Source organism: Mugil cephalus, chromosome 6 (genome assembly GCF_022458985.1).
Source record: "Mugil cephalus isolate CIBA_MC_2020 chromosome 6, CIBA_Mcephalus_1.1, whole genome shotgun sequence".
Lineage (NCBI taxonomy): Eukaryota > Metazoa > Chordata > Actinopteri > Mugiliformes > Mugilidae > Mugil > Mugil cephalus.
Genome location: NC_061775.1, coordinates 6,479,297 through 6,506,760, shown reverse-complemented (window position 1 = coordinate 6,506,760; position 27,464 = coordinate 6,479,297). Strand labels below are relative to the sequence as shown.

Below are 27,464 nucleotides of genomic sequence, written 5' to 3'. Positions count from 1 at the left end.
TCAATCTTAAAGCGAGCAGTTATGATAGAGCAGTCAGAAGTTAAAACTAAACCTAGTGCACTGCAGTCCTTTCTAATCATATACAGTATGTCTTAAAATTAACCATTGCCCCCCATGTTTTTTTGACACAGGCTTTTGTCTTAAGCATGGGTTTATCTGATCAAGCAAAGCAGACAAAAAGGATGTGTCCACTATGTGTACATTGATTCTACAAACTATGCTGATGTTGAAAGTTCAAGAGTTCAGAGGAAGGAGATTCAAACACAGAGGAAAAATCAAATGACATTTATTATTGATGCATTGTTTCTTTTTTGATAAGCAAATTATCTGTTTTCTTTCAGTCTAAAGAAACTTTACAATATAAAGAAACATACAAAGAACATCTTTATTACCTACACAAGACACCTAAGTCCCTAAGACAAGATTCTGAACTACCCTACTATGAAATACAAAGCAAACCCAAGAGACAGACTGCTTCATATCGAATACTGCCGTGTCATCAGAGAGGACCATGAATGGTACAGGAGAATCATTAATATCCCCTTCCCTTGAATTCCCACCCCTTCCCGACTCAATATAACCACCCCGCCCGACCAGCAAATCTCCCTAATGGTACAGTATTATACATCACAATAGAAGTACAGAGATGGCCAACGATCGATATACACAGAGGACTGAGAGAGGATCAGTGAGAGAGCTTCAAACTATACAACGCTATTACAGGAGCGAATAGCAAAGGACACAGTTTTTCCCCATAACTATTACTTTTTGATCTACACTTAATTTAAAATGAGGTTTTCGTAAGTATTTTTTCCTTTTTAAAAGTTTTTTTTTTTTTTTAAATCGATAAAAATCCTTCATATTAAAAACTGCAATATGAGGTCACATGTTTCGTTTTGTGAGAAGATGCCCTTTGGAAAAAATTATTCACACGATTTTTCAAACCCAACAGCAACTGTGAACAGAAACTTAAGGAGTCAAGGGCAGAGTGAGGACGCCACAGCTGGTTTGCTTCTCTCTGCCCTGTCCTCTCTCTGTCCCATCCTCCCCACCATACAAGGCTTCAGCACACAGTCTGCATTAAGTGTTACTGTAATCTATACATTTAGCAACGTTTACTGTATTCTATAAATTTTGCCACATGAGCCACATCGTCAGCACATCCTTTCTCTATGAAAAACATGGACAGTTTTATTTATAATTTACTTTCAGCTGTATTCATTGGTAGTGACTGACATATCAAAACATGTCAATGATATCAAAATGCATTATACAGTATTTACAAAAAAGGAAATTAAAGGGTGGGGGGCGGGGAGGGGGTTGGGTTGGGATTGGAGGGAAGAAGGGAGGCGTGTGTCACTACGTAGAAGGAACACCGGAGAGCGTGACTCCCATGCCACCGATAGCCAAACCCTGCCTGCAGATGTCCCTGTTGAATTCTGGGTACAATATGTTCACATTGATATCAGGAATACGTACGTCACCATCCCCCACAGAGGATACAACGTTTGTTATTGTTGGTTTGAACACAGCTGCGATGTAAGTGTTGCCGTGTGGTGCCACGAGAGATTATTTATACCCCTTGAAACAGAGACAGTGAGAGCTGATTAGGCCAACAGTACAGAACATAAGAAAAAAAAAATAATTAAATAGCATAATATGATGCTATGCTTTTCTTAGTGTGCAGATTCTATGGGCTTTCATTTTTTTTTCATCAGTTGAATACATTTAAAATAAAAACAAATCACAAAATGGAAATATATCCGCTGCAAATCTTTCCTGTTACTGTTCCGCTTCTTTAGACCGACGTGGCCGCATGGTCTCTGAATCCCTAGGCGCATTATTCAGCCACCCAGGCATCTGCATCATTTATCCCAGGGAACTCATCGATGTAACCTCTGTGGAGACAATCATTTGCCCTGGGCTTAGAAAGTGTATATCAAACGGGATCTGTGAGTTCAATACAAACTCAAAGCAAGAAAGGCTTCGTGAGCGTATCGGAGGTCCCACAGTATCTCCGAGTCCGAGAGGGGATGCTGGTGAGACCAGAATGAATCCTGGGAGGAAAACGGTGCCACTTGCGAATCCACAGTGTGGTTGAAATCGTAGCGATGAAGGGGGACGAACCACATTTCAGGATTCACAGACAACTTGTAAATAACGAACAATAAAACAACATCAATACAAGCTAAATATGCTGTATTTACAGACCGGACCAAATCCAAAAGAGGAGGCGAGAGCATCCAAAAAACGCCCCGCCTGCTACTGAATTAGAAACGGCACCCATCCCGATAATCATCTCAGGATGTCGTCGGAGCCATTTTCCCGCAGTAAAAACATAGACAGGTGAGGGAGGGTTTGCTTATTAAGACGAGATAGCTACACATCGGATTATTCACCAACAGACACTTTGTACCAGAGAGCAGCGGAGCTCTGGGCGAGCCTCTGCTTCAGCTGTATGGCTAGATTTATCTGACACACCTCAGCACGTCATCAGGTGAAGACACTCGTTTTCGCTCTAACGTTTAAGTGGCAAAGACACAAACTTACGAGATCAGAAGACGCTTTCAGGAGGAGGTATGTGAAGTGAGACAGACCGTGACAAAAAACAAGACGAACGACAAACAACCTAAAGTCATGTAAACAGAAAATCATTGTGCATTTTTCGAGTGTGTGCTTATTCTGTCATTGTTGATGCTGCTGCTGAGATAAAATGTGCCCTTTACAGGAAATCATAACTACATTAGTCAAATAATATCAATCATGAAAATCAGAACAATAATATTATCATCAACAAAAAACAAAAAAACAAAAATACACATTGAATGAAAACCATATTCGCCCTAAAATAACATTATCAGTTCATATTTTTCTGCCACAGGCGCATAGTTTTTGAACGAGGCTCTTTCGGCCCCGTGTCAGTCAACTACTGCGTGCCCTCATGACTTGTGATCAGCATGATATAAAGGTGGGGTGGTGGTGGTGGTGGTGGGTTGGAGCTGAATGCAGAGGGACATCTTGATTGGGCCTGAATGTCACCCATGAGGGCAGGTTTTGGATTTGAGAGAGACGGGCTCGGGGCAGGCTCAGGCTCACGCTGTCCGAGGGCCCCCGATGAGGCCCAGCAGGCGAGGAGAATCGGAGAGGAGGCCTTCCTGCTGCTCGGTGGCCGTTTCATGCTCTTACAACCATTTTACAGGCGTTGGGATGAGGGGCCTTCAGAGGAGTCCTGCCTTCCAGGGGAATCCCCAGGGGCTGTGTGGCACAGCACACCGTCCACGAAGAGGAGGAGGGAGGAGGGAGGGAAGTAATGCAAGACGCACCAGGGTGGATGGGAAAGGGAGATAAAGGGAGATGAAAAGTAAAATAAAAGATAAAATAAAAAAAAAAATCACACACTCATCGTCATGTTGGGTGAATACTGTAAAGAGAGAAAAAAAAGAGAGGGAGGGGGGAAAAGATAAGCCAATACTATATTAAACTTGTTATGCTACCCAGTTTAAGATGAAAGCGATACTTCAAACTAGATGCCATGTCCAGTACACCAGCCCTTTGCAGCAGACATTAAAACATAACTGTTAACCCTCTCTGACGTACTGTCCGTGTCAGTAAACCAAGCAAGCAGAGCAGAGTTCAGCCCAAAGAGAAAATGTTAGGGGGTTTCAGATCACAGTGACGGCGCAGTCTCGTATTAATCACTTTATGACAATCTCTCCATGCATCAGAGAAAGCATACTGCGTGTTTGTTTTTTTTGTTTTGTTTTTTCCATGCTTGTGTCTGTGCATGCTGTGGTTGAGTTAGTTAAACTGGAGAGAAGGGGTATAACTATAAAAGAATCAATTAGGCCACGGGGGCTCATTTTGAAACCATAGTAGATTGTGCTAAATAGAGCAGGGTTGGGTTTTACAAACACAACATTTTGGGCTGACTCTGTGGAGTCATCATTTTGTCCTTAGGTCACTTTAAAGCAAAACAGTTCAACACAAATAAAGACTTAAGGAGTAAATTACAAAGATTCCCCAGAGGCAGAGGAGACATTTGAGTGTACTCATCCTGGAGTCCTGAACATCTTGAGACCTGGCTTTTAATTGCCTCGCGATTTTTATTTGCGGATTTTTTTTTATTTACTGACATTCCACGTACCAAGCTGTGTTTCCATGGTAACAGCCACAGACACACGCTGACCAGTCGAAACCGAAATAGTCGGCCAAACAGAGCTCATAAATGGCAGTTTGTTAGCGGTGTTGTGCAGTGAGCTATAGGAAGAAAAGTTTTTCGGTGTCCAGCACAGTGACCTGTTTGTATCGCAGTCAGACACTGTTAGTTGAAACAAAACGACGTCCTGAGTCCGACCGGTGAGTTTACAGCAATAGAAAATGACAGCACCCCAGCTCTGCCACATGTCGGTGTGAGGGAAAGAAGATCGTTGGCATTGTTACTGGTTACACTCCGAATTATTACTGTAAAATATCGTTGTAACTGAACATTTTCCATCTCAACTTCACTTACTTTAATGTGCACGCAGGAGGTGAAGAAGTATGGAGCGATCGAGACTCCAACAACACTTATTATATTATTATTATATGAAACAACTTTATTAGATTTGATTCTGCCTTCAGAAGGAGAAACTTTTTCTGCACTTTCAAGCTGAAAGTCTAATTAAATTCTTTCAAACACAACTAAGTGAGTTTGATTTGTGGATTATGTGGAGTTAAAGGAGTGGATTGGAACGCTTGAGATCCGTTCAAAAATGTCTTAATTTACCCAGAATTCATTACAAACCAGTCCTGGTCGAGACAGTCAGGTATGGTTTAGCACAACGTCCGTCTGTGTGAAACCAGTCCCAGGTTGCTATGGACAACTGGGTAGTTTCTAATGTGCAGCGGTCTGTATAAGTGAGGCTCGTGCCAGACGGCGGAGTCACAGTGTTACATGTATTGAGCTTCGTTGTGGGTGAACTTCTGGAGAGGTGGTGGTGTACGATACTGTACTCACACTTTCACTTTGGAATGGGTTTAAAAAGTTGCCTGCCATCTCGCTGTCGTCCCGCGGGGTGCCGGGAGGATTGTTCATGCCTGCCATATTGTTGGGAGAATTCTGCAACACACAGGTGGGCCGATGAGGAATAAAGAACTCACACATACGGACAAATAAACAAACACACAGATAGTCAGCCTCACCTTTGGCAACCCATCCATGTCACCAGAGCCTGTGATTAGAAATAAAACAAAGGAACATAACCATTAGCTTTAACAGATCCTCAGCATGCTGCTGCTAATTCAGGGCCAGATCAGGGCATCTAAAGCAAGTGGAAACAACCCTCCCCCCTCTTACACATAATGGTCTTTAATTAAGCTATTTGTTTCAGATACAGATGAGCACAAACTTCACTGGCTTCACTGATCCCATCTAACACATCCACCGGATCAATTGGCCTACTCACTGCCCCACTAATCTGTTTAAACTTTGATCAATACCAGGAAGGGGCCGACACTTCCTCTACCTGCCATTAGAGGGCAGAGTGTTACTTCTAGAAAAGTGTTCAAACAAGGTTTCAGTGAGTATACCCAAGAGCTTATGCAAAGTATCTGCTACATACACTGAGCAGTAGTTACTCACCTAGTGATCCGTTCATATGATGCTGCTCCATAGTACCCATTCCACCCATGGGCCCATCGGGACCTGGCCCCATTGGGAACTGTAGAAAAACAGTCGCGTTGTTTTCATTTACATAGAACAATATCACAAAGCTGCCTCATAGGACTTGACAATTAGAACAGGAACATCACCTAAGGCCACTTATGTTGCTTTTTACAGGCTTATGTAATGTGGCACGGTGACAAATTAGATTTAATCAATGATTATTTAAATGTAGAAACTCGGAAAGGATTTCGAGTCAAAATTAAATAAATAAATACTTACATTGGGTCTATTTACACCAGGGCCAATAGGGTTCATCATTGTGTAGATGTTTTCACTTGAATTTGTTGAATCTGTGAAGAAAGACCAGTTGTTTTAAACTGTGAATACATTAAAGTAGACTATGGCACACATGCTAAAAAAGCTTTAGCACCTTCATATTTAATATCCAGTTATTCTAAAAAAAAAAAGTATTCAATATGGTTTAAGTATAGGATGATGAACAATGACGCCATGTCTTTGAAACAGTTTGATTTACACAGTTTTTGATCGGTACAAGCCTTCACAAGACAAAGACCATCTGTGTTAATTTCTACTGCCTGTACGCAACGTCAGAGAAGCTGTCAATCAACCTCTCTTTTTATCGTAATAATGGCATTTGTCGTTATCCGGACACCCTGGCATCTTAGCAACAACCGCATCCCGTGTCGCTCCCTGAAATCTTCAAAGGGATGAGGTGACCTTGATCTGACATTGCTGTTAAAACGTCATGAACACATAACTGGGAGCAGAAGGAACAAATTCAACTCAAAACACAGAAGCAGAGGCGGATCTAGTACATGGAAAGTGGTGGAGAAATTTTGTCCCTCAGTGTCCCTGAATGTAAGTTGTGCTGTCGTGACTCAAAGAGAGGTAGTGGTGGGGGGTGAGTGTGAGGTGTGCATTTTTGGGTGAGGTTTGTGTGTGTGTGTGTGTGTGTGTGTGTGCCTGTGCGCACAGTCTTGGCGACTGCAGTGGAAACATGTTTTCCATCCTAGTGTACGTGTGAGCAGCCCTGCAAAAGGTTGCCCCGCAACATACACAATAGAGTTATGTACATAAATAATAAATAGTGGACACAAAAGGAAAGTCTCCATATCTACAGGGTATCAACCGGCAGAGTTTTGTTCTCAGACGATCCTCCGCAGAGACACTTTATTGATGAGTCAAGGCTGAGATGGATCAGTGGACTGCAGACCAACATGCCTCTGCTTCCTGTCTCGGCTATGACAAAACACAGCTAGCAGCGCTGTTAGCTTTTCACCGTGTGCCTTAAGTGAAAAACTGTGTCACGATAAAAAATGTCTCTATGTGTGCTACATGTGAAATCGCACTCTGTGTAATATTTTTCGTTTATAAATGTTTTACACCAACAGATTCTCCTAAACACTGGATTCCTCCAGTATTTAGAGGCATATCTCTGTTTACCCCCCAAAGAGAGAGACGCATATCTGACGGATTTGATGTTTCTTCGACAGTGAAGGCTGGATAAAAGTAGAAATCAGAGGGGAGACTGAAGCGCATAACTCACCTCCGGGGCTAGGCATGATGGGAGTTCCTGGTGGGCCGCCTCCCCCTGGAGGGCCCTGAGGGGTTGAGAGGGAGAGGGGGAGAGAAATGAGCGCTGAGTGGATCTAGATGGCAGCGTGCCTGTTAGATATCACCGCTTGACAGGTAATTTATGGCCCGTGGTCGAACACGAGTTCACGACGGTACACTTACCACATAGTTGCCTGGAGATGAAGATGAATAAGCTATCTGTGGAGAGAATAGACCCGAGGTGAAACAAAACATGAGACACAGTTATTGTAAACACACTCAGTCATGTAGGAATAAAGACGTGAGAGAATGTGACTCACTGAGTTGGTGTTGGGGTTCGGCCATGGACCTCTTCCACCAGGACCCCTGCAAAAACCAACAGAGAGGTCCTTAGTAGGAGATTACTACGTAGAGGACAAGTCAAGTTATTTCTACATAAACACAGTCTAGCAGTTCATATGCACAACAGTCTGGAAAAGAAGTGAATTACACGAGAAAATGTTTTTATTTAAATTTCATTGGAGATAAAGCTATTTTGTCCTTTCAACACATCACTGACATCTAAGTTTTTATTCAGTATAATGAACTTTGCAGGGCTCAGTTAACTTTCTGGATTTAACGGTTCATTCTCGTCTTACTTGTGTTTCTGATTATTTTAAGGTCGTTTGTGTAAAAACAACTTTTTAAAAAAAGGGCTTGAAAGAAATGCGTGTCCATAACGTCCTTCGTCTGTGGAAAATAATTTTTCATTTTTGAAATGTTTCAATTTGGCTTTCATAAATACCACAGGAAAGAGACTGCTCTTTTGAAGGTCACCAGAAATCTCCTGATGACTTCGGATGCAGACATGCTACATTCTGGTGCTGCTGCACCTGAGTGCAGCCCCCGACAGAAGTGACGCCACGGTATTTTTAACAGACTGACTCAGGCACTCGAGTGAGGGGGGGTGGGGGGGCTAAGGCAAAGCTTTGAATGTGCTCATCTATAACTATAATTGTATTTCTCCATTTGCAAACATAATGTATGGTGTGTCTCAGGGATCAAATTTAGGTCCAGTTGTATTTTTTACTTATACCTGCTACACCAAATCGGGACAAATCACAAGGGGACAAGGGACAAATCACAAATAACTGGAAATGTTTCCTATCATGTTAAGCTGATGATACTGGCATTAGCATGTAGAGTTGAGGTCAAAAAATGTTCTCCGGCTTGAAACCAGCAAATTTGAGATTCATCGGCTCTGAGGGCATTTAAGGGCAATTCCTGCCCCGTGTCTTTTTTTTCCTTTCGTTTCTGGGACTTGTCGAGTCTGTTGTAAGAAATGTTTTGTTTGTTAGTAATTTTAGTTTTGCAGCACACCCCCAAGATTGCTCCAGGAATACATATTTCAAAAGTACACCCTTTCTTGGTGAGCAAAGTGTTATCGTACCCGACAGCTAAAACAAAAATAAGAAAGAAAAAAAAACAAAGTCTTTTTCTGGGTAATTCAGAAATGTTATTTTTCTTGGTTTACTAACATGTTCATGCCTGGCATCCCTGGCCCCATGGAGTTCGGAGGAGGCCTCATCCCTCCGCCGTAGTTCTGCACAAAGAGATGAACACACACAGTCAGGACAAAGACTCACACCTGCTCTGTCTAAAGGTTTTGAATCTTAATGAAGGTCAGCGATGATCATGTCTCCCACTAACTAGTGTTTAATTATGTGCATGTATGAGCTGCGTGTGGGCTGGTTGGAGTGGGCTGTGTGTGAGAGCGGACAGCTGTGTGTGTGTGTGTGTGTGTGTGTGTGTGTGTGTGACTGTTTGTGTGTGCCTGTACGTTGTGAGCCTCAGTATATGTGTCTGTGTGTACATGCTCTCCTCTGTGTATTTGCATGTATGCCTTCATGGCTGCCCAGTGGGTGGGTTTGGCTGGCATCACATGCGTGTACTTGGGCATGTATGTATGTGCGTGTGACTGAAGGAGAGAGTAGTGGGGCAGGCCAGAGAGCAGCTCCACTCAGAGGAAGAGTTTTGTTCGGCAGACGATTACACTTGTCGAGCAGATGCCACACCAGCTGCTAGTGCGCTCGCTGCCAAAGTCACCGAGCCAGGGTGGCACAGAGAGGGGCCGAAGGGCACAGGGAAAGAGTGTGTGTTTGTGTCTTTGTGCGAGGTGACGCTGGAGTGTGAGGTGGCTGGGTGCGGAAAGAAGCAGCTGTCTGGGTAATGGTAATTCAAAAGGACACTGTTCTTTAAGTGCATTATGCTTTACAATAAATCACATTAGCAAAATTTAAAGCGATGAAAGGAAACTAGCAGTGTTGACTTTGGCACCATCTTTGGTCAAATGTGTTGGTGGTGACTTCTTCATAGCTGCGCATCACACCTCTGTTTGTCTTTCCAGGTGGGAGTCAACAAGTAGCATTTAACACGTAGAACTGGCATTAGCGGTGGGTGAGCTCTGGTCAGAGCCAAGCTAATCACCAGAGCGTGTCTGACATTTAAAGACCAAGTTATGAGGCTGGCTGAACCAAAACTTCTCTTCGGCAGTGGAGAGTTTTATCTACATGCTGTTTATAGGCTGCTGGTTTGACATTATAGCCGTTTTTATGGGAGCCTTTATTGAAGGGCAACCAAACATTGGGTTTGCTCATAAACTGAGAGTCCAAGCACCAAATCTGACTGTGTGGCAGCTGCACAGAGTGAGTGCAGTGTGCTGGTAGAGCTGAGGGACACCATGCGCCTTCATGACTTGCTTTAGGTGTTATATTGTTCTATGCAACTAATATAGAAGTTAGTGTGCTCTGATTTACCTGTGGGCCCATGCCTCCCATGCCTCGGGGGGGATTCATTCTCATTGGACCTCCCATGTTTGGATGTCCTGCAGTGAAACACAGAGAGCATTAACATAGCACAAATGGGGAAAAGGTGTTTTTGTATTGATTAGATTCAAGTGGAAAAATGGAGGCTGCTGGGATTAAAACCACAATGTGGGTCCGCACCTTGAGGTCTGGTGGGGTCCAGGCTGTTTGGAAGGAGAGGCTGTGACCCGGGGATGCTCCCAGGAGGCTGATTTGGCATACGGAGGGAGGGCCTTGGGCCACCTGGGTACCGCGGAGACATGAATGGCTGCAGGAAGGGCAGGTGAAGGACAACGATTACTGCATTTCAGAGTGATCACACGCTAAATACTTGTTTAAATATACTAACGAGCTAACTCATCTTTGAATATCATCAAAAAGCTTATGACTTTGTTTAATCAAGTGAACACTATAAGCTTGGATCACTTACAATGAAGCAATGTTGAATTTAAGTTTCATTCAATTTGAAAGAAATTAAGTATCAACTTAATGGCGTATAAAAATCATTACATTCAGTAGCACAGATAATCAGTTTAGGATTGTTTTTCTAAACACATCGACTCTGATGAATAAATTAACATACTGTAGCTAAAGTGGAAACAATATTAATATAACGCACTCATGAAATTGTACTGACACTATTTATTTATTGCAGAGTTTGTAAAAAAATGAATGCAGCAGGAGTCATTAAACCGACTTCTAAGGAAATTAAAGCGTGATGAAATGACAGAAAGCACATACTAGAAAATACACAAACCGCAACAAGCGCACATGTCTCAACACGCCATAGTGATTATCAGCTCAGCAAACATCAAATTAGACGTCAAATTTTTGTTTAATAACATCACGTGCATAAATCTATTCGAGTCTTTGTTTGGGGATTTAAGACGAACAAATCTCACGTCTGTTTTTAAGAGCTACTCCTCTCATTGAGGCAACCTGACATTTAAAATTAATCAATTGAGCACAGATCTCTGTAAAATACTATTATGATGGTAATATTATTTCAATTAGCTCCAATTAAACGTCTCTCCCTGATGAATGTCTGTCTGCAGACATGTTTTCATCTAAAACAGAGACACTGTTCCTGATACGTGACACTCTCGGTCGGTGAATCGAGGTGGTAAACCTGGCTCCCTTTCTATGACCCGGCCACTATTGCTGCCTTTGCATTTCAGCAGGGGGAGCTATTGTGTTGAAGAATAGTGCTGCTGTAGTTTTGTTACATTTCCCAGGAAGGAGGGGCATGACATTAAGTTCTGGAAAGTAAGACCTCAGGTGGTAAAAGCCATTAGGGTAAAGGTAAGGGAGGACAGAGAAGGGAGAGCGAGACAAGAGGAAAATAATAATAATAAAAAAAATAGAGCGACATGAAGAGGTGCAGCAGAAAAAGAACAGAAATCTGGCACGGGCGGATGAAAAGACCGACATCTTGAAGGTGTCTGTTTTGTGCAGTGACACGTGTGCTGGACATGTTCCTGTCGTCCCTTTGTAACCACGCAGCAGTGCCATTCGGACTGGCTGCACAGTGATTTGTCACAAAAACTTATAGACGCATGTGTTTCCGCAGAGCGGGGACGAGGACAGGCTGGCTCGGACTCGCACACGAGTCAGCGCCAGCGCATAACTAGTGAATAATGTAAAGCACCACAGACAGATGGTTTTCAGAATTACCTATGAGAGCACACTGCTGCAGCTACAAATACCAGCACCCAGAGAGCCACATTTCTGTCAGATGATAGGAATTAATTCCAGACTCAGTCCAACTATTTTGGCGTCGAGGGGATACATGCTGATTTGACTGCTGATTGGGGCAGAGTTGTGTGTTTTGGACTCAGAGCGGGAGCAGCAGAATAATGTTCACATCATCGTTTTCACACAGTGACTAAAACAGACAACACAAAACACAACAGGAGACCGCGTTTGAGTGGTAATTATACGCTGCCTGTTCTGTGCATCGGGTGTTCGTGTGTACGTTTGGGCCAAGCGGAGGACAAGTTATATAATTACAATTAGTGCTTGAGGCGGGGACCCACTTACTACTGTTTTCCTTTACATTCATGTCTACGTTTCCCCTCCCCTCCCCTCCTCCTTTGACCGTGTTGTGGTCGGTTTGCGCACGAAGAGCTGCACAGTGTCAGGCTGTGCTGCAATATTAATGGTCTATTGATGGACTATGGGATGGTGAGTGGTGGGCTGAGGGAGAGAGGAGGCCCTCCAGATGCACCTCCGCTCCTTACAGCTGGGCCAACACAGCTAAATTATTCATCCCATCCACCATTGTGGACGCTGCCTCTCCTGCCTGCTAGCGCAACAAGGGACCAGTGTGCTGTTTGTACCAGTGAGTGAGTGAGAGAGAGAGTGAGTGAATGAGTGAAATGGACATCAGACGCTACAAGGGACGTGAAGTGGCTTTTAAACGTTTCTCCCTTACCTGTCCGTGAGGTCCCATCATGGGATTGCTGGGGTTGTGTGGGGGAGGCTGTGTGTGGGGGGAAGGCTGAGATCCTGGAGGACCCTGGTGAAGAAAAAACATAAAGATGTCAAGAAAGTGCTAAAAGAACGGCAGTAATCGAGCCTGCCTGTGAAACATTATTAAAAACAACAAAGCAACAATAAATTCTTTTACAAAGACAACTTCATTGAAAGGATTGGTTTGAGGGACAGACATATTTTCCCGTAGCCCGGAGCAGTCAGACTCAATTTCTGTCAGAATATAAGTCTGGTAACAGTCGTTTGGACTTCATTATAGGGCCTGTTTCAAATAATACAAAGAAAAAAAAAACATGCATACTACTGAATAATCCCACAACGACACAAAGCCGTTTTATTCCAAGCCAATTTAAATCCACAACATTCAGATGACATGTATGACTACAGTGCTGCTACTCATCTGTCCATCACTGCATAATGCCTTTCCAAATGGCTCAAATGGTCCGGCAGATACTTGCCAGGACATAATCAGTTCCCAACAGAGTGACTGCAGACCAACATTTGGAAATTTGGACTGGCGTTCAGACCAATAAAGCATCTGTCTGTAGAGGTTTGCCTCCGAGCTAATGCAACGAATACATTTTGGGACACTTTGAGCTTTTTGTTTTGGCTCTGCAGGTATGAAAGACATTCCACCAGAAGTCAAGCTCAAATAAGCACGGTAGCATGATACTGAGCAGGAATAAATAATTAAGTGACTGAATAAAGAAGAAAGATGGAAGATTACTACAGCTGTGAAGCCAGTGAATATTGGTTGGTAGGAATCAGAAGGCAAGAAACCGAAACCCTTAGAGAATAATTCTGGCCTATGTCAGTGTGAAAGGAAGTAGGCATTTTCTAACATATTGCTTATTTATGTACTTATGTAAACTAAGAGGCAATATCAAAATTCAGATTCTGTCTGTTTACCCCCAGTGGTCAAAATCAGAAAGTTGCATCATGTCCAGTTTAAATATGTATAATTACTACACGACTATCATCACTATTCTGTTACAGCAACAAGGAATGTGTGTAATAAGATTTGTCAGTGACATTTCCAAATTGATTTTCATGTACAGGAATTGTTAATTGCCAGGATGAGGTCAGATCGGTCCATGAAGTGGGCTGTAATCAGCATTCAATTACAGTGCTGCTGCCAAAGGATAATACGGAGCATTTTCAAACGCTGTGTTATTTTTGTAAATTCTACCATAATGATACTCGATCCAGTTTGCCAGAGTGAAAGCCATCCAATACAGAATCAAGGGCCAAAATAAGCCTAATTCTGGTGCTCAATTTGGCTGCACAAAGAAGTGCCAAATATTGAAACTCAAGCAAACGTCACTGTGGCAATAAAATGGAGAAAAGTCCCTCCTTGAAAATAACTGAAATTATTCTGTCACTGAAATCAACTCTGAGCTGAAGGCTCAATCAGCGCAGTGTGAGAGAATGACAGGACGAAATCTTTCCTTAACTTAATCCCTCCGAACAAACACGGTGTTACGTTAAAGTGAGACTGTCTAAAACTTTGACCTCTTTGCCTCTTTAGTGGAGATGTGTTAGTAGCTGAACATCTGAACGGAGGAAGAGAACCACCCAGTGTCAGACCACGTTTATCTGCTACTCTCACAGTGTCCGTCAGGCAACTTTCTATCAGGTGTGTGTCTGTGTGGGGATGTATGTGAGTGGTGATGAGTGAAAGTACAGATGACAGCAGCTCTTTTCTCATAGTGTGTGTACTGTGTGTGTAGGATTGATTATGTGTGTGGATGAAGGGTGAAGGTGGGCGCTACTTTGACAACTGTGCTTTTAATATCATGGTGAAAAGGATTATGCATATATGTACGTATGTACTGTATATGTATTGTTAGATGCCCTTTATAGGTATTACATGTCCACATACACACATACACTAGGCTCAATGTAAAAGTCAACATTTAACATTCTGACTTATTAAATCAACAGAGATTTTTTATTTTTACGACAGGATTCTAGCGGTTCATGAGTCTTTGTGCAGTTTGGCCATGTGGTTCCTCCACTGGGGCGACGCCGTGATGCACAACCAAAGAACTAAAGACGATGACTTTCTCTACCACATTCAGCCACAGTGTTGTGTGCTATCTGTCAGTGACTGTCAGCTCTGAATATAGTCCAATCGGCATAAAGACCAGGGCTGATTCAAGACACTCCGGTGGCCCCAGGCAAGTTGCACCTTGGAGCCTCTTGCCTGGTTTTTAAACATCTCGTAGCCAAACAGTCGGCTATCGATCAAGACATTCCTCAGTGCAGCGAGTGAGGAGAGAATGAGGGAGAGATACAGGTTTGATTTCAGTGACACGATGGTTGATTGTTTTGCTGCTTATAAGGAAAGGAAGGAAAGACCACTTATCCTCACTAGGGTCGCGGGGGTCGCTGGAGCCTATCCCAGCTGTCATCGGCTGAGAGGTGGGGTACACCCTGGACAGGTCGGCAGTCTATCACAGGGCTAACATACAGACAAAAAACCATTCACACTCACACCTAGGGTTAATTTAGAGTCACCAATTAGCCTAACGAGCATGTCTTTGGAGGTGGGGGGAAACCCACGCAGACACAGGGAGAACATGTAAATTCCACCCAGAAAGGCTGAACCGGACTCGAACCCGAACTGGCATCAGTGCTAACCACCAAGCCGCTGTGCCACCCTTGCAACTAAAACTGTTGACCTGATAAATAGCATCTAGTGGTCACTGTTGGTATTGTAACACGCGTAAAACTGCGAAAAACTACCTCAGCGCAATGTGATAACACCTAGTTAGCCCGCTAAACGGGTCACCTTAGCCATCACAGGAACACTGTCCATCATTGCCAGTATTGAGAGATTTGGCAGGAGCTGCCACTGAGGATTTGATCAGTCTGCTTTGTTACTGCTGCTGATGTTTTTGATGTTACCACTGGGCTGCCAAAGACGTATACAAATTTACATAAAGCTCATTACACACAGTGGTTTCTGTTGATTCATTTTTGGCATACTAAGTGAATAAGTGTCTAGACAGGTGCACAGACACCTGTGAGCATACGTCATCATTTTTCACAAAGGAAGCAGTCACCCCTTCCTCCCCCGCCGCCTCCTTCCTTCCCCTCACTTTCCCACCCTGCCCACTGTGCCGCCCTCCCTGTGTGAGTGCTCTGTTGGCATGGCTGGCACGGCGGAGCGATGACAGCGCTGAGCACCAGGAACCTGTAGGCGCTGCTACAGTGGGAAAATAAACACAGCTGACTGACAGCTCGAAACAAGTGCATTCCCACAGGCTCAGACAGACACACAATGCCCCTGCGTTGCCGGAGTGTGCCGTACAAGAGCACGTCGGGTTTTGGCAAAAGAGATGAGCCTGTGCGTGCGCATGAAAATAATACTGATCATAAGCAGAAGCACCTATTCGTGAACTTGCAACCCTTTCCAAAAAGGCAAAAGTGTCGAGCTCAGCAGCGGCAGCAGGGCTCTCAAGACAGGTGCTTCCTTTCTTTTTGAGACATGGCAGTTTATTTTTCTTTATGCGCTGCTGACTCTTTTCATTTCACTGTCACAAGGCCGGCTCATCTGAGAAGTTTCCACGAAAGCCACTTAGAAACCAGCCACACAACATGCAGCCGGTCCCTAATCTATTCAACCATCTGGAAATGTTTATGTATTACATTTATATTTAGTTGTTTAGTCGTCCATTCACTCTAGATGAGTTAGTCGTTATGACGTTTGTACCGGTGCCACTGTGGTATTTCTGCCACTCAGTGTGTGTATGTTTTGGGTGGTTAGCACCAGCTGTACTGGCTCGCTCTGTCTCTCAGCAGGTTCACACTGGGGCTAATGCAACGCTAGCTCTGTCTGACCTCAGAGGTTATTGTTGTTGCCGAGCCAGTCTGTGTGTGTGTGCCTAACAAGACACCCCTGCGGGGTCTGACTGAACTGACCCAGCTGCAGCAGTCTGGTTCTCCTCTACACACAAACACACAAAACAGGCCAGTTTTAGTCACTTAGGAGGACAGTGCGTTGAACTGCATTCATCTTTTAGAGCCTTAGCGTCAGTGTAACCATAAGCACAGCAAGCCGCACCCCGAGTGTGACCCCAGCCTTATCCTGATCCTTATCCCACTTTAAGAAAATTTGAATATTTATCTTGTGGGAAACATTTTTTTCCCCCCCAGAATGTGGCTTTGTCAACATATTTTTGTCCCTGCAGTGTGGGGAATACACAATCTCTCACACACACACAAATATGCACAGCGCTCCTCTTATGTTCTTCTCTATAATGTGCCATAATGGAGCGTAGCTCCTTTGGCTGGGCCTCCCCAGGCCTTCCTGCTATTACATCTGAATGGGCCAGCATATGGCCTTTATGGCTGTACTGTTCTCTCTACATGTCCCTGCAGAGAGAGGGAGCGGGAGAACATTTCAGCTGTCACAGAGGTGTACGCGGAGCAAGTATGAAAAGTAGCTCGGTTGGAGTGGGTGCCGGTGTGCGTGCGTGCTCATGTGACGTTGTTTGTGCATTTGTGTAGGAGAAGGAGGTGGGGGAGGAGGAGGGGGTGGGGGTGGGGGGGGGGGGGGCACGGGGAGCGTTAAATGAAGCAATTAATAAAATCATTTTCTACCCGGCTAAGGAGATAACAGCTTGGCACAATACCACAAACCCATCAACACAACCCCCTCGCCTCCTCACCACTCGTTTCAGCTTAAGGAAGACCCACACCGCTGCCCCTGATGGACCACTAACGGAGAGACAGAGAAGGAGGTGGAAGAGTACCAGTCCTATGTGGCTGCGCTCTTGTTTATAGCTGCTAACACTAGAGGGCAGTGTGGAACTGCCAGCAAACTACTGGACACACACGCACACACACACACACACACACACACACACACACACACACACACACAGGGAGAACACAAAGCAGCCTGCATCACTGAACACAACAAACAAAGCCAGGAGGAACAGCACCACACACACATATACACACACTGGATGCACACTCATTGTCATTCCTTGCTAACATTCCAGAGAGAGAGGCAGCAGTGGGTCTCTTGCTAGCTCATGGTATATAGCATGGCAACATGTCGCTCAGAGATGGGAACACGCTATCAGGGTTTCTTTTTTTTTCCCTCCCTGAGGACAGCCATGAAACGCTGACAGCCATTTAAACACGTTAGGATGGTACCAGATGATTTATATACTGTGCAAAGGCTTTAGGCGCTGGATGTGCAGCACCATCAAGGAGGCGTCTGATCGGTCCTGTGTTCATACTGCAGCAGGACAAACACGCAGACGGAGTCATAACCAAGTATCTTCAAAAAAAAGAACAAGGGGTCCTGCTACACACAGTAGCATGATCTTAGCATAAAGACTCAGTCTGTGAGTATATAAAGAGACAGACTAAAGCAGCATGGGGCAGCCTATTTTGAGAACTGATACGTGGATACATCGGTTTATTTTAGCTCTGGTCTGCGTACTTTATATGAAGTTAATTGACACGTAATTCACCATCACCACAGCACTGTGTCTGTGATCTCTTCCTCTTATGGTAGGAAGAGCATTGTGAGCATACAAGTGAAATTTCTCCAACACACGGGGAAACGTGTGCGCTCAGAGCGAGTTCTCACGTCTGTCTCCAAACTGATAAAACATACAGTATCGGAAAACATTCTGCTGATAGGGGCGAAGCATGCGCAGGAGGAGACAAAGGCTACATTCAAATCACTGTCTAACTGTAGTGACTGTTATCAGCGTGTTTGAACTCAGCCTAACAGAACCTACGAGCAGACAATGGACTGAGAAAACATTTGCGGAGGGCTGCCTTTCATTTCTAAGTGTCTGTCATTGAAGGGGAATTGTTAGGTATCATTTTTGTTGCTGTCCTCTCAAGGATAAGCAGTGATGATAAGAGTAAAAGACAGTCCAGTCTCTACTCCAGCGGCTTCAGTGCAGACAGTAGTGAAAAGTTTTGCCCGTGCACTTTCACACCAGTCTTTTTGGGTCTTGCATTCACAGGGCAAATTTTGATGAGGTTGAGAAAGAGATTGAAATGTTTCACAGAGCTCCTTTTTATATTCACAATCTCTTGCCATCTTTTGTCCCGGGGTCAAAGAGGTGTTGAGGGACTGTTTGGGGAGTATTTGTGCTGATTTACCTCCTAACAACCTTGTAATTATCTTTCTATCTAAAAGTCTATTCTACTAAAAGCCAAATCAGAAGTCCAGATCCTCCAGTGAAGGATCAGCAATGGTCCCAAATAAACATTTAATAGATAATAAACGATATGTCAGACACTATTCTGTAATCATTTCTGTGCTTCCTAAAGCACTCCACCACATTTATCAGCATCTGACCAGAACGAACCCTGAGAGCAGCCTCACCTTTGATAAATAAATGACTGAGAGCAGATGTCTCTTAATTCACCATGTGTCTGCCATGTGTCAGCTTTGAACAGGTTCTTAAATTTGTCTTTGATACCTGGATTGCTTGTTCTTAAATGTGTAATCAAACCTAATCCTCTTGTTGTGCTTTTCGGCGCTGTCCCTGAAGAGCTGCAATTACCTGCAGTAAAATGAACAGCCTTTGACTTAGGATCCCTCTTTTTTTTTTTTTTTTTTTGGCAAGAGTTTAGTGGAACAGGGCTGCCCCACCCCAACTGGTTTACAGACTTAATGGAGCACATTATGTTTGTTGTTGAGTACCTGACGTAGCGGGGATTTTTTTTTTTTGGGGGGGAGGGGGGGGGCATTATTTGACAGATAGCTCATAGAAAATCTCTAAACATTTGATCAATAATTAATTATTTGCGAAACACTTTCCTGACATCTCTGTGTCCTCTCCTCTCCTCCAGTCTCTGCTGCTTCTCCCCTCCTCTCCGTCATTAACTCTGCCTCTCCTTGAAGCCTCTCCTCCCACTTTCTCCTCCCCCCTGTCATCTCCCCTTTTGCTTGTCCTCCCCAGAGGGCCATGATGCAGCAGGGGTGGACTTTTGCTGAGAGGGGGAGGATTATAAACCAAATGTATGCCCCATAGACACCTATTCCTTATCTGTTTCTTCTTCTCTTGCCTCAATCGCATCCCTCTCCGTAGCCGCCTCTTCTGCTTGCCAGGCTTACACTGTGAGCTACACATGAGAGGAACACGGGAGCCCACACCCTCTTCCTCCTCCTTCCACCTCATTTTCCCTCCACTGTCTCTCTTTTGCCCCTCATCCCTCTCTCTCAGGACCGCAGCCAATAACAGTGCTGGGGTCACCTATGTTAATTACCACGCTAGTGCAACTGGGAAGTTTAGGCGGCGCACGCAACACACCACACGCCAACAGTTCACACACAAGAGTCGGTGAGTAAGCATGTGTCACTGAGGCGGCGTGTGTGAGAAAATATTAGTTTCAAAGACGAGGGAAACGGAGAGAGTGAGGAAATGTCACGGAGAAGGATGCCTGGCGCACGAGGGGAGAGGGGCTCGACCCGGAGTTGGGATGAGAAACGACCCGAGCGCCAAATGATTCCGCTTTAGGAGATTCTCCGGTCTGCATCAAAACGCGCCGCCAGGTGCGGACGGGAGACGCGCGACGAGAAGAGGAGTGAAATCCCAACACGTCGGCGGGAAAGCGGCTGCCTCCGCCTTCATTTCAGTGAACAAATGCGTTGCAGAAAACTCAGTCGCCTGCACTTTCAGCGTGGACCGCAACCATTAGTTCAGCAGGGAGCGAATGTCAGCTACCTACAGAAGGCAGAGTGTGGTTTTGGCTCCGACTCAAGTTCGGAGATGTGAACACGATACGACACAGTAATGTATGTCGGCGTTCTGGGCCTGATTTAAGGAAATCTGATGTAAAACTTGAGAAGATGCAGAGGGCACTGTGTCTTTGTTGGCGTGGTGGTGCACTGTGCAGACTCTGCTCACGCTTTGTTTTTTTTTTTGTTTTTTTGGTTGTTTTCTTCACCTTTGCCTGCTTTCCTCAGATTAGCTGATCTAAGCAAGGAGGGGAGAGGAGGAAGAAGACAAGATGAATATAGCATCCATCCCCTCGCTCTTCCCCCTCTCTCCCCGTCTCTCCTCTGCCCATCCTGCCTGTCTGTCCATCTGTCTGTCTGCCATGCGCACGGGGTCTATTTATGGAAAGCAATGTCACTCACGCAACACCATCAGATAGCTTTCTCCCTGTCCTGCTCATACTGCTCATACATCATTAACATTCTCCACGACCCCGACGCTCACACACACACGCACACACAGGCGGCGCAGCACACGACACGCTGCCAATCATCCAAGTCCAAGACAAATGGCTACAGTCTCACATTGTTTGTACTTAAACATCATGACTCTACTCAGTTGCGGTAGCTGCAACGCAGAATCGTCGTTTAACCTGTTTTTGATTAACAAAAGAAAATTAAATTAATTTTCTTGCGTTTCTTGCTCAGTTAAGAATCCCACAACTCCTATGTTCGTATTTAGTCTAACGGCTAATTTGGCCTGTGAAAGCGTTACAGGTGCTGATAGGTTTTTCTGTTACCGCTGGATGCGACCAAACTTATCGGCTATTTTATGAAATCTAATATCTAAATCTGGATGTAGCTTCATCAGATAGAGGAGTGGCATCAATCTTCTCAACCAACTCTCAGGTAGCGAATTGAATAAATTCCTTTAAACGCTCTCACGCTGACAAAGACAAATGCCCCATGTGAGGAGTTATGCTAAAGGACATGTTGGGGAAGCTAATGACACAGCGTGAGGAGTCTAATATTTGTTGGTGGCTTTTATAAAACGAACAATAACCGCAGTAGTAATTGGGTAATTTTCTGTTCTCTTTTCACTTGCAGCCATTCAATGAATATATTTGGGGTGCAGCTGTTTTAAAAACCTCAGTTTTGAAAGTGTTAGTAGTTTAATGTGTGTCAAAGTGTCAAATGAGGTTCCCGTGTGCGTGTTTGCATACGAGAGAGGGAGAAACGGAGAGCGAGAGTGATGGAAACAGGGAGAGAGGGAGTGTGAGTGACCTCGTCAGCCTCCGGGACAGCCTTCAGAGAACAGTGATGACAGGAGGAATTAGTGAAGCAACACAAACCAGAGAAAATAGCTTCCTCTCCTCTTCCCTCCGCTTCCACTCGCGCACGCACGCATTTCATATATTGTGATAAGTTTTGTATGGGTGAAAACTCTAAGTGTAGACTCCGCAGTATCAGTCAGAGCACCGGAGTTAACAACCCAAACATGGACATATGGGACGGAGGCAGAGAGGCAGAGAAGGGAACACATCTGGACGGGGATTAGGACAGCTAAAGAGGCTAAAAAAGGAGGAGGAGACAGAAGGATAGGCTTAGCGACGGCACAGGGAGGAGGGGTGGGGTGGGGGTGGAAGGGGGGTGATGGTTGGAGGTGATGGTGGGGGTGGCTGAGGGATGAAGGCAGAGACACGGTTTCTTTTCCTTACTTGAAAGAAGCCCGGGGGCATGGGTCCTCCTGGCATGCCATCGTTGGGTGGCATGTTGCCCATCACTGGACTGGGGGCAGCGGCCGCGCTCTGTAAAAGAACACAAGATTCCTCTCAGTATCCCCCTTCAGTGGAGCAGTTCCAGCATGAAGCGGCAATATGCACCGTGTCAACACAACCCTCTCTGTGGACGTTCATGGCAAGAGGCGAGATCAGAAATGATTTGCCACAACGCTTACAGGTATCTGTAACTGAAGACATTTGGACACGTTGTTTGATGAAAGACGATGTTCAATAGGAACCTTAAGGCTTCTGTGTCTGTACGGTGAATCAGGAACATGCAAACATCTAAATACAACATTTATTTTCAGACTGAGCTGAATCTAAAATTGGGACATCTTTCAGTTGCAGGGGCGGTTAATGTTGTGAAAAGGGGAAATTGGTACTGACGTTTGACTTTGAGCCCACCCCAGTGCTTTGGTTTGTGTACAAAAACACTTCATTCCTACATGGAAACCCCAGTTTAAATCTGACCTGCAAACAAATTTCTTGCAATATTTCAATTCTCCTCTCAATTATTATGATTTCCAACATCGCGGAGGAGACAATCGTGACACTCGCTGCTCTGGTTTTCTTCCGAGGCAGTGGAACTCAGAGACAGTCGGGTTTGGTCATGACGGCTTTGTCAGAGCTCAACGTTCACACATGGCCGGGGCAATGACAGCAGGAACAAAAAGTTAAGCCGGATTTGTGCTTCTGCGTTGGTGCGACGTATGTCCGTACCCTACGCCGTCGGTAAGTCCTAACCCGGGATGCACCGTCCAGGAAATGCACTTTAAGTACACGACATGGAGACGCTGATCGCAACGGCTATGATTGGTCTGAAAAGCATTTCACTGCTCGTGTCTCGAACACAAAATAATTATCTATCTCCCAGACACCGTCTACTCAGCGTCTTCTCCCTTTTCGTTGATCTCACTAAATTGCTGATCCACATTTATTAGCTCAAACTCCGAGATGAGCCGCTCAGTTCCAGTCGCCATCGTTTCAAATCCGCAGAGGAACTCAACTCGCCGACTAGCGTTTCAGTGGCGCAACTACAGAACGATGTTAAAGTACGAATGCACACAGCAACACTGTAGGCCACCCACGTAGGCTCCTCGAGCTTTACACTGAGAGTGAATTCTGAGACGGACTCTAGAGTATGTGGAAGAGAAGTGGCACAAACACTGAAAAGCAACATACAATATATTCATGGTTGTACTAACCTTGAAGTTGCTACACGTCTCACAAGAAAGTATGGACATAAAAAATAATCTTGACCTAATAACAGATGTGGTGGATCAGTAAATACTTGAAGTTTGACAGTTAAAAGTGTCAGTATTTCCAATTCACCTTCATAAAGTTTATTTCCTTTTCAATCAGAAAATCACACCAGAAAACGTACAGACGTATACACTCAGACCTCTCCTCCAGGCCCTCCCCCGCTGTAACCGGAGCTCCTCTCACTTCCATTGTGAGCAATCCCTCCGTGCCTCCGGTGACCTGCGCGGCCCAGACACTAACTAACGGGCCCCGGGGCCGTGGGCCAGGACACACGTACATGCACCTACACACACATATATGCACACACACACACACACACTGCGCTGGTAAGAGGGTGTGACTCTGTGGGACTCTGAACAAGACGTAAGAGACTTGCAGAGTACGGACGTGGACATTCACGGGAGTCTGAGACAAGTGGAGAGACAGACATTTGAACGGACAGCTGGCAAACAAGAGAGGAGGAGGAGGAAGGGTAACGAGGTGAAGAACAGTCTGCAAAGGAAGCTTCTGTATCTTTAAGGCCCATATGTGAACTGTGCCTGTTGCTTCCAGCCTCAACTGCAGACGAGGAAGAGGTCAAGAGTATGCACCAAACCACACAGCTGAGGAGCGCACTCGCTGGCAATGGAAAACAAACATTTGATTTGGTTTCACTATCAGTGGAAAGTTTGCTGGTGAGTACGAAATGGACCTTAGCTCAGATTCTATATGTCACTTTCTGCCATTTCCACAGCAACCTGAGCTGGTTTAAGGTGGGGACTTTTTTTGAGTGCCCTCTCTCCATCGTGTTTCTTTCCTCAACTGCTAACTATCCCAAACTCAGCTACGGACCAGGGATGTGGCCCGAACAATTAAAATACAACTGAAAAGACTGCTGTTGTTTTGTTGCCAGCCTTTGGTGTGTCCGTGTGTTATTATGTGTGTTACCTGTGTTACCAGATCTGAGAGGCCCCATTACATCTGATTTGAGATAATAAACATTTTTGTGGGTGTTGTGAACATAAATTTTGTTTCCGGTGACCCCTGCTTATTAGCTGGTGTGTGGCCTGACTGATTCTGGATCAGATCTCAAAACTGGTCTTCCTCTGCCTCGATTTGTGTCCAAATACTAGACGTCCATAGCACACGTGACAGAGTGTATATTTCTGTGTTAGACTACATCTGTGGATGGAAGAACTTTCCTGCGTGTTTCTATAGCAAACTAAGTGGGAACCAAGACACTGCTGACCCTGTAAAGTGTGTAATTGTGAGCGTTTATGGAACAATGGGCAGCAAAAACAAAAGGCTAAATACTGTATATTTACACACACGCAGTTAACCAGCTGTTATCTATTCGGAGAGCATTAAGGAATCGGCAGAGAGAGAAAAATAGGAGGAGGAGGAGGAGGAGGAGGAGGATGAAATTAAAATGAGGAAAGGAAGAGAGAAGATGGTTGGACGGACAGCAGGACATCTCACAGGGTGGAGGAAGAGTGAATGGAAGTGGTGCTGGCATGTGAGGATGTGTGGCAGGTGTGTGTGCGTGTGTGTGTGTGTGTGTGTGTGTGTGTGTGCGTGCGTGTGTGGCTGCCTGCCTCAGCCAGCCAACGAGGCTCCACAGTACTCAGGTGAAGCAGCAGCAAAAGGCCCCTTCTCCTAGTTGCCATGACAACCCCGACCTCAGCTCCTGCTCTCCAGTGCCCATTAAAACCCTCAGGCCGTCAATCATCAGCATGGCCAGGGAGCACAGAGAGAGAGAGAGAGGGGGAGAGAGAGGGAGAGAGAAATGAGAAAAGAAAGAAAAGAGAAAAAGAAACAGACATGGAGTTTAAAGCAGCCTGTGGCTTTTGATAGCTGCCCTGTTTGCCACAGCTATCTCCTTCTTTTTCTCTCCCTGCACACAAACAAACCCGACTCACAATACCTGCTGCACAGCGTTAACTCTCCCTCCACCTCCACAGAAGCATCAGCTCATAATCAGAGCCCCGTTTCGCTACGTTATTTCAAGATATCATCTTTTTCAAACCATTTTTATGCAGGCTTTCCTCACTCACAGTCTAATTTCGCATCCATATATATTGTTAAAGTGCTTTTAAATCAATTAAAAAGTCAATATGTCTGCAACTGAAAAGTATTCAGATCATCTGTTGTCTTCCAGGATCTTCTCCGGAGTGCGCCGCCGCTGCAAGATTAGGTTTAGGGCTCAGTTCCTCGAGGAGAAATCAACTGATTGCAGCCTTTTTTATATGTGTGCGAGCAATTTGAAGGCGCCCTGAACGGTGCACGCTGGAGGTCCTGGACGTCTGTTGTGTTTAACGCAGTAGATCTGTATTTTGGGATCACACTGACCAAGATCAATACCGTTATAGCCAGCAGCCGGTAAAATCAGCTTAGCATAAAAACTGGAAATTGGGGAAAACTGGTAACGAGGCTGAGCCAAAAGAGGACCATCCATCTTCTCATGTGACTCTCCAAGAAAGCAAAATTTCTCTAAATTCATTTGCCTTTAGCCAAAGGCACTCTTCTCTTCTTCTAATCAGGGCCAACTTAAATACACAATATAGTTAGGACAAACACTAAATAATTAAATGGCATGTTTTATTTTATTGATTAAGACAGCTGGAATCTAATGCGGAGGCAGATAAGAAGACTGTCAGCTGCCATCTAGAGGTATCCGGTGACGCGTCCAAGTCATAAACACGGCCGCCTTCCTTATTGGTGGATTTCCTTCCACACTACACGAATGAAGCATCGTCACGTGATTGAAGTATTTGATCATTTCCTCTAACAGAAGGGGTCTGCTCTCCTTTGGCACCTGGTTGTGAACCTCTTTAGCTCCACAGCGGAGGCTGGCTAGCCGGCCAGGCCCACAGACAGTGAGTGAGCGGCCCTATCTGTCCGGTGATCAGACCTCGGCGTCCAGGGGGTAATGGATCTGCTGTTATCTGGGTCCAGACAAGCAGGCCAACACACTGCTACCTGCTGGCCACAACAACACTGATACCGACCGGTTAGCGGTTGTGTCTCTCTGAATAAGTGTGGTAGCCTGTGTTTCTGTCGGGTGGTGAGGGCTCAGCCCGGCCAGACGATACAAACCCACACGCTGTTTACAGAAACATAAAAATGCCCACACTGCCACCTTAAGGCTCTGAAGTTCACATGTGTACACAGCACTCTGTCCCTGTCCCACTTTCTTTTTTTTCATTCTTTTATACTAGCCACACAAAAAAACAAAACACAAACTGCACATTCTTCCAGCTATTAATTTAACTGATGATGCCGTTGAAGGTGAATTATTTGCAGACATAAACAGGGATAGCGTACACAATCATGTGTCAGCCATGGATGACTACTCCATTGTGTGTTAAAACATGTAGTTTGTGTGGATTGCAGACTGAGCTGCAGACAAACAGCTGGTTTCATCTGGGCCCGCGGTGTTATGTGCAAACCAAACCAGGAATTACTCTTCGCGCCGCTCCTGCCTGCCTGTCATTGCCATCACCCTCCCAACTCCCCCATTTGTCCTTCTGTCACAGCCTCCTTCCCCTCCTCTTCCCTCAGCTTCAAGTCCTCCAATAACTCTGTCAGTGAAGTCAACTCTATAAAGATTAGCGGAGACGCGGGAGTGTGTAAGCAGGGCTGCCGGGCCGACAGACGGGTCTAATCGATGGCAGACAGAGCGCTGCTCTGCCAGGAACCCTGCTCCCAACCCTGTGACATGGAAATGCCCCCGATGGCAGGGGCTGCTCTCTGCGCCGGCACGCACTCTCACATGACAGGTATGCAGAAAACTATGTGCGCACACACAGCGAGTGTGCACGGGAGCGTACTGTATATGCCCCGCACCGACACACTGCCTTCCCATAGCTCAGGCAGCTGTTATGTCAATCAGGTGAATTAATTACCGGTAAACAAATCTGCTTGGGATCCCCCCACAGAACGCACACAAACAAACACACGTATATCCCTCCTCCTCGCAACCGCCTCCGTCTCTGAAGATTCTCCTCCCGGGGCCCCAGGAGCCCGGAGCTGCCTCCGAGCTACCCGGGCTGCGCTCCGAGCTGGAAGCCCAGAGGGAAGGCATTCTGGCTGGGGGGAGGCCGCCCAGCTCTCCCCTGCTGCCCTGGAGCACCTGCCTTAACTCCCGCTGCTGCCTCTCAGGCGAACCAATCAACCTATGGCAA

General features: G+C 45.3%; 1 protein-coding gene across 3 annotated transcripts in view; it reads right to left on the bottom strand.

The window, feature by feature from the left end:
• Positions 1 to 270: 270 nt before the first annotated feature.
• Positions 271 to 27,464, bottom strand: part of ssbp4 (single stranded DNA binding protein 4) — a 78,714-nt gene continuing 51,520 nt past the window's right edge. Inside the window, exons 5-17 of one of the 3 annotated variants that reach the window (XM_047586716.1) lie at positions 21,976 to 22,065; positions 12,497 to 12,580; positions 10,204 to 10,330; positions 10,015 to 10,082; positions 8,737 to 8,801; positions 7,540 to 7,585; positions 7,403 to 7,438; positions 7,212 to 7,266; positions 5,924 to 5,994; positions 5,621 to 5,699; positions 5,182 to 5,210; positions 4,997 to 5,098; positions 271 to 3,421 (exon numbers count right to left, since the gene is read on the bottom strand). In XM_047586716.1, coding sequence (XP_047442672.1) covers positions 3,392 to 3,421; positions 4,997 to 5,098; positions 5,182 to 5,210; positions 5,621 to 5,699; positions 5,924 to 5,994; positions 7,212 to 7,266; positions 7,403 to 7,438; positions 7,540 to 7,585; positions 8,737 to 8,801; positions 10,015 to 10,082; positions 10,204 to 10,330; positions 12,497 to 12,580; positions 21,976 to 22,065 — 882 coding nt within the window. In that variant the 3' untranslated portion in view covers positions 271 to 3,391. The remainder of the gene's footprint in view (positions 3,422 to 4,996; positions 5,099 to 5,181; positions 5,211 to 5,620; positions 5,700 to 5,923; positions 5,995 to 7,211; positions 7,267 to 7,402; positions 7,439 to 7,539; positions 7,586 to 8,736; positions 8,802 to 10,014; positions 10,083 to 10,203; positions 10,331 to 12,496; positions 12,581 to 21,975; positions 22,066 to 27,464) is intronic. The other 2 variants (XM_047586715.1, XM_047586717.1) reach the window with 2 other exon arrangements.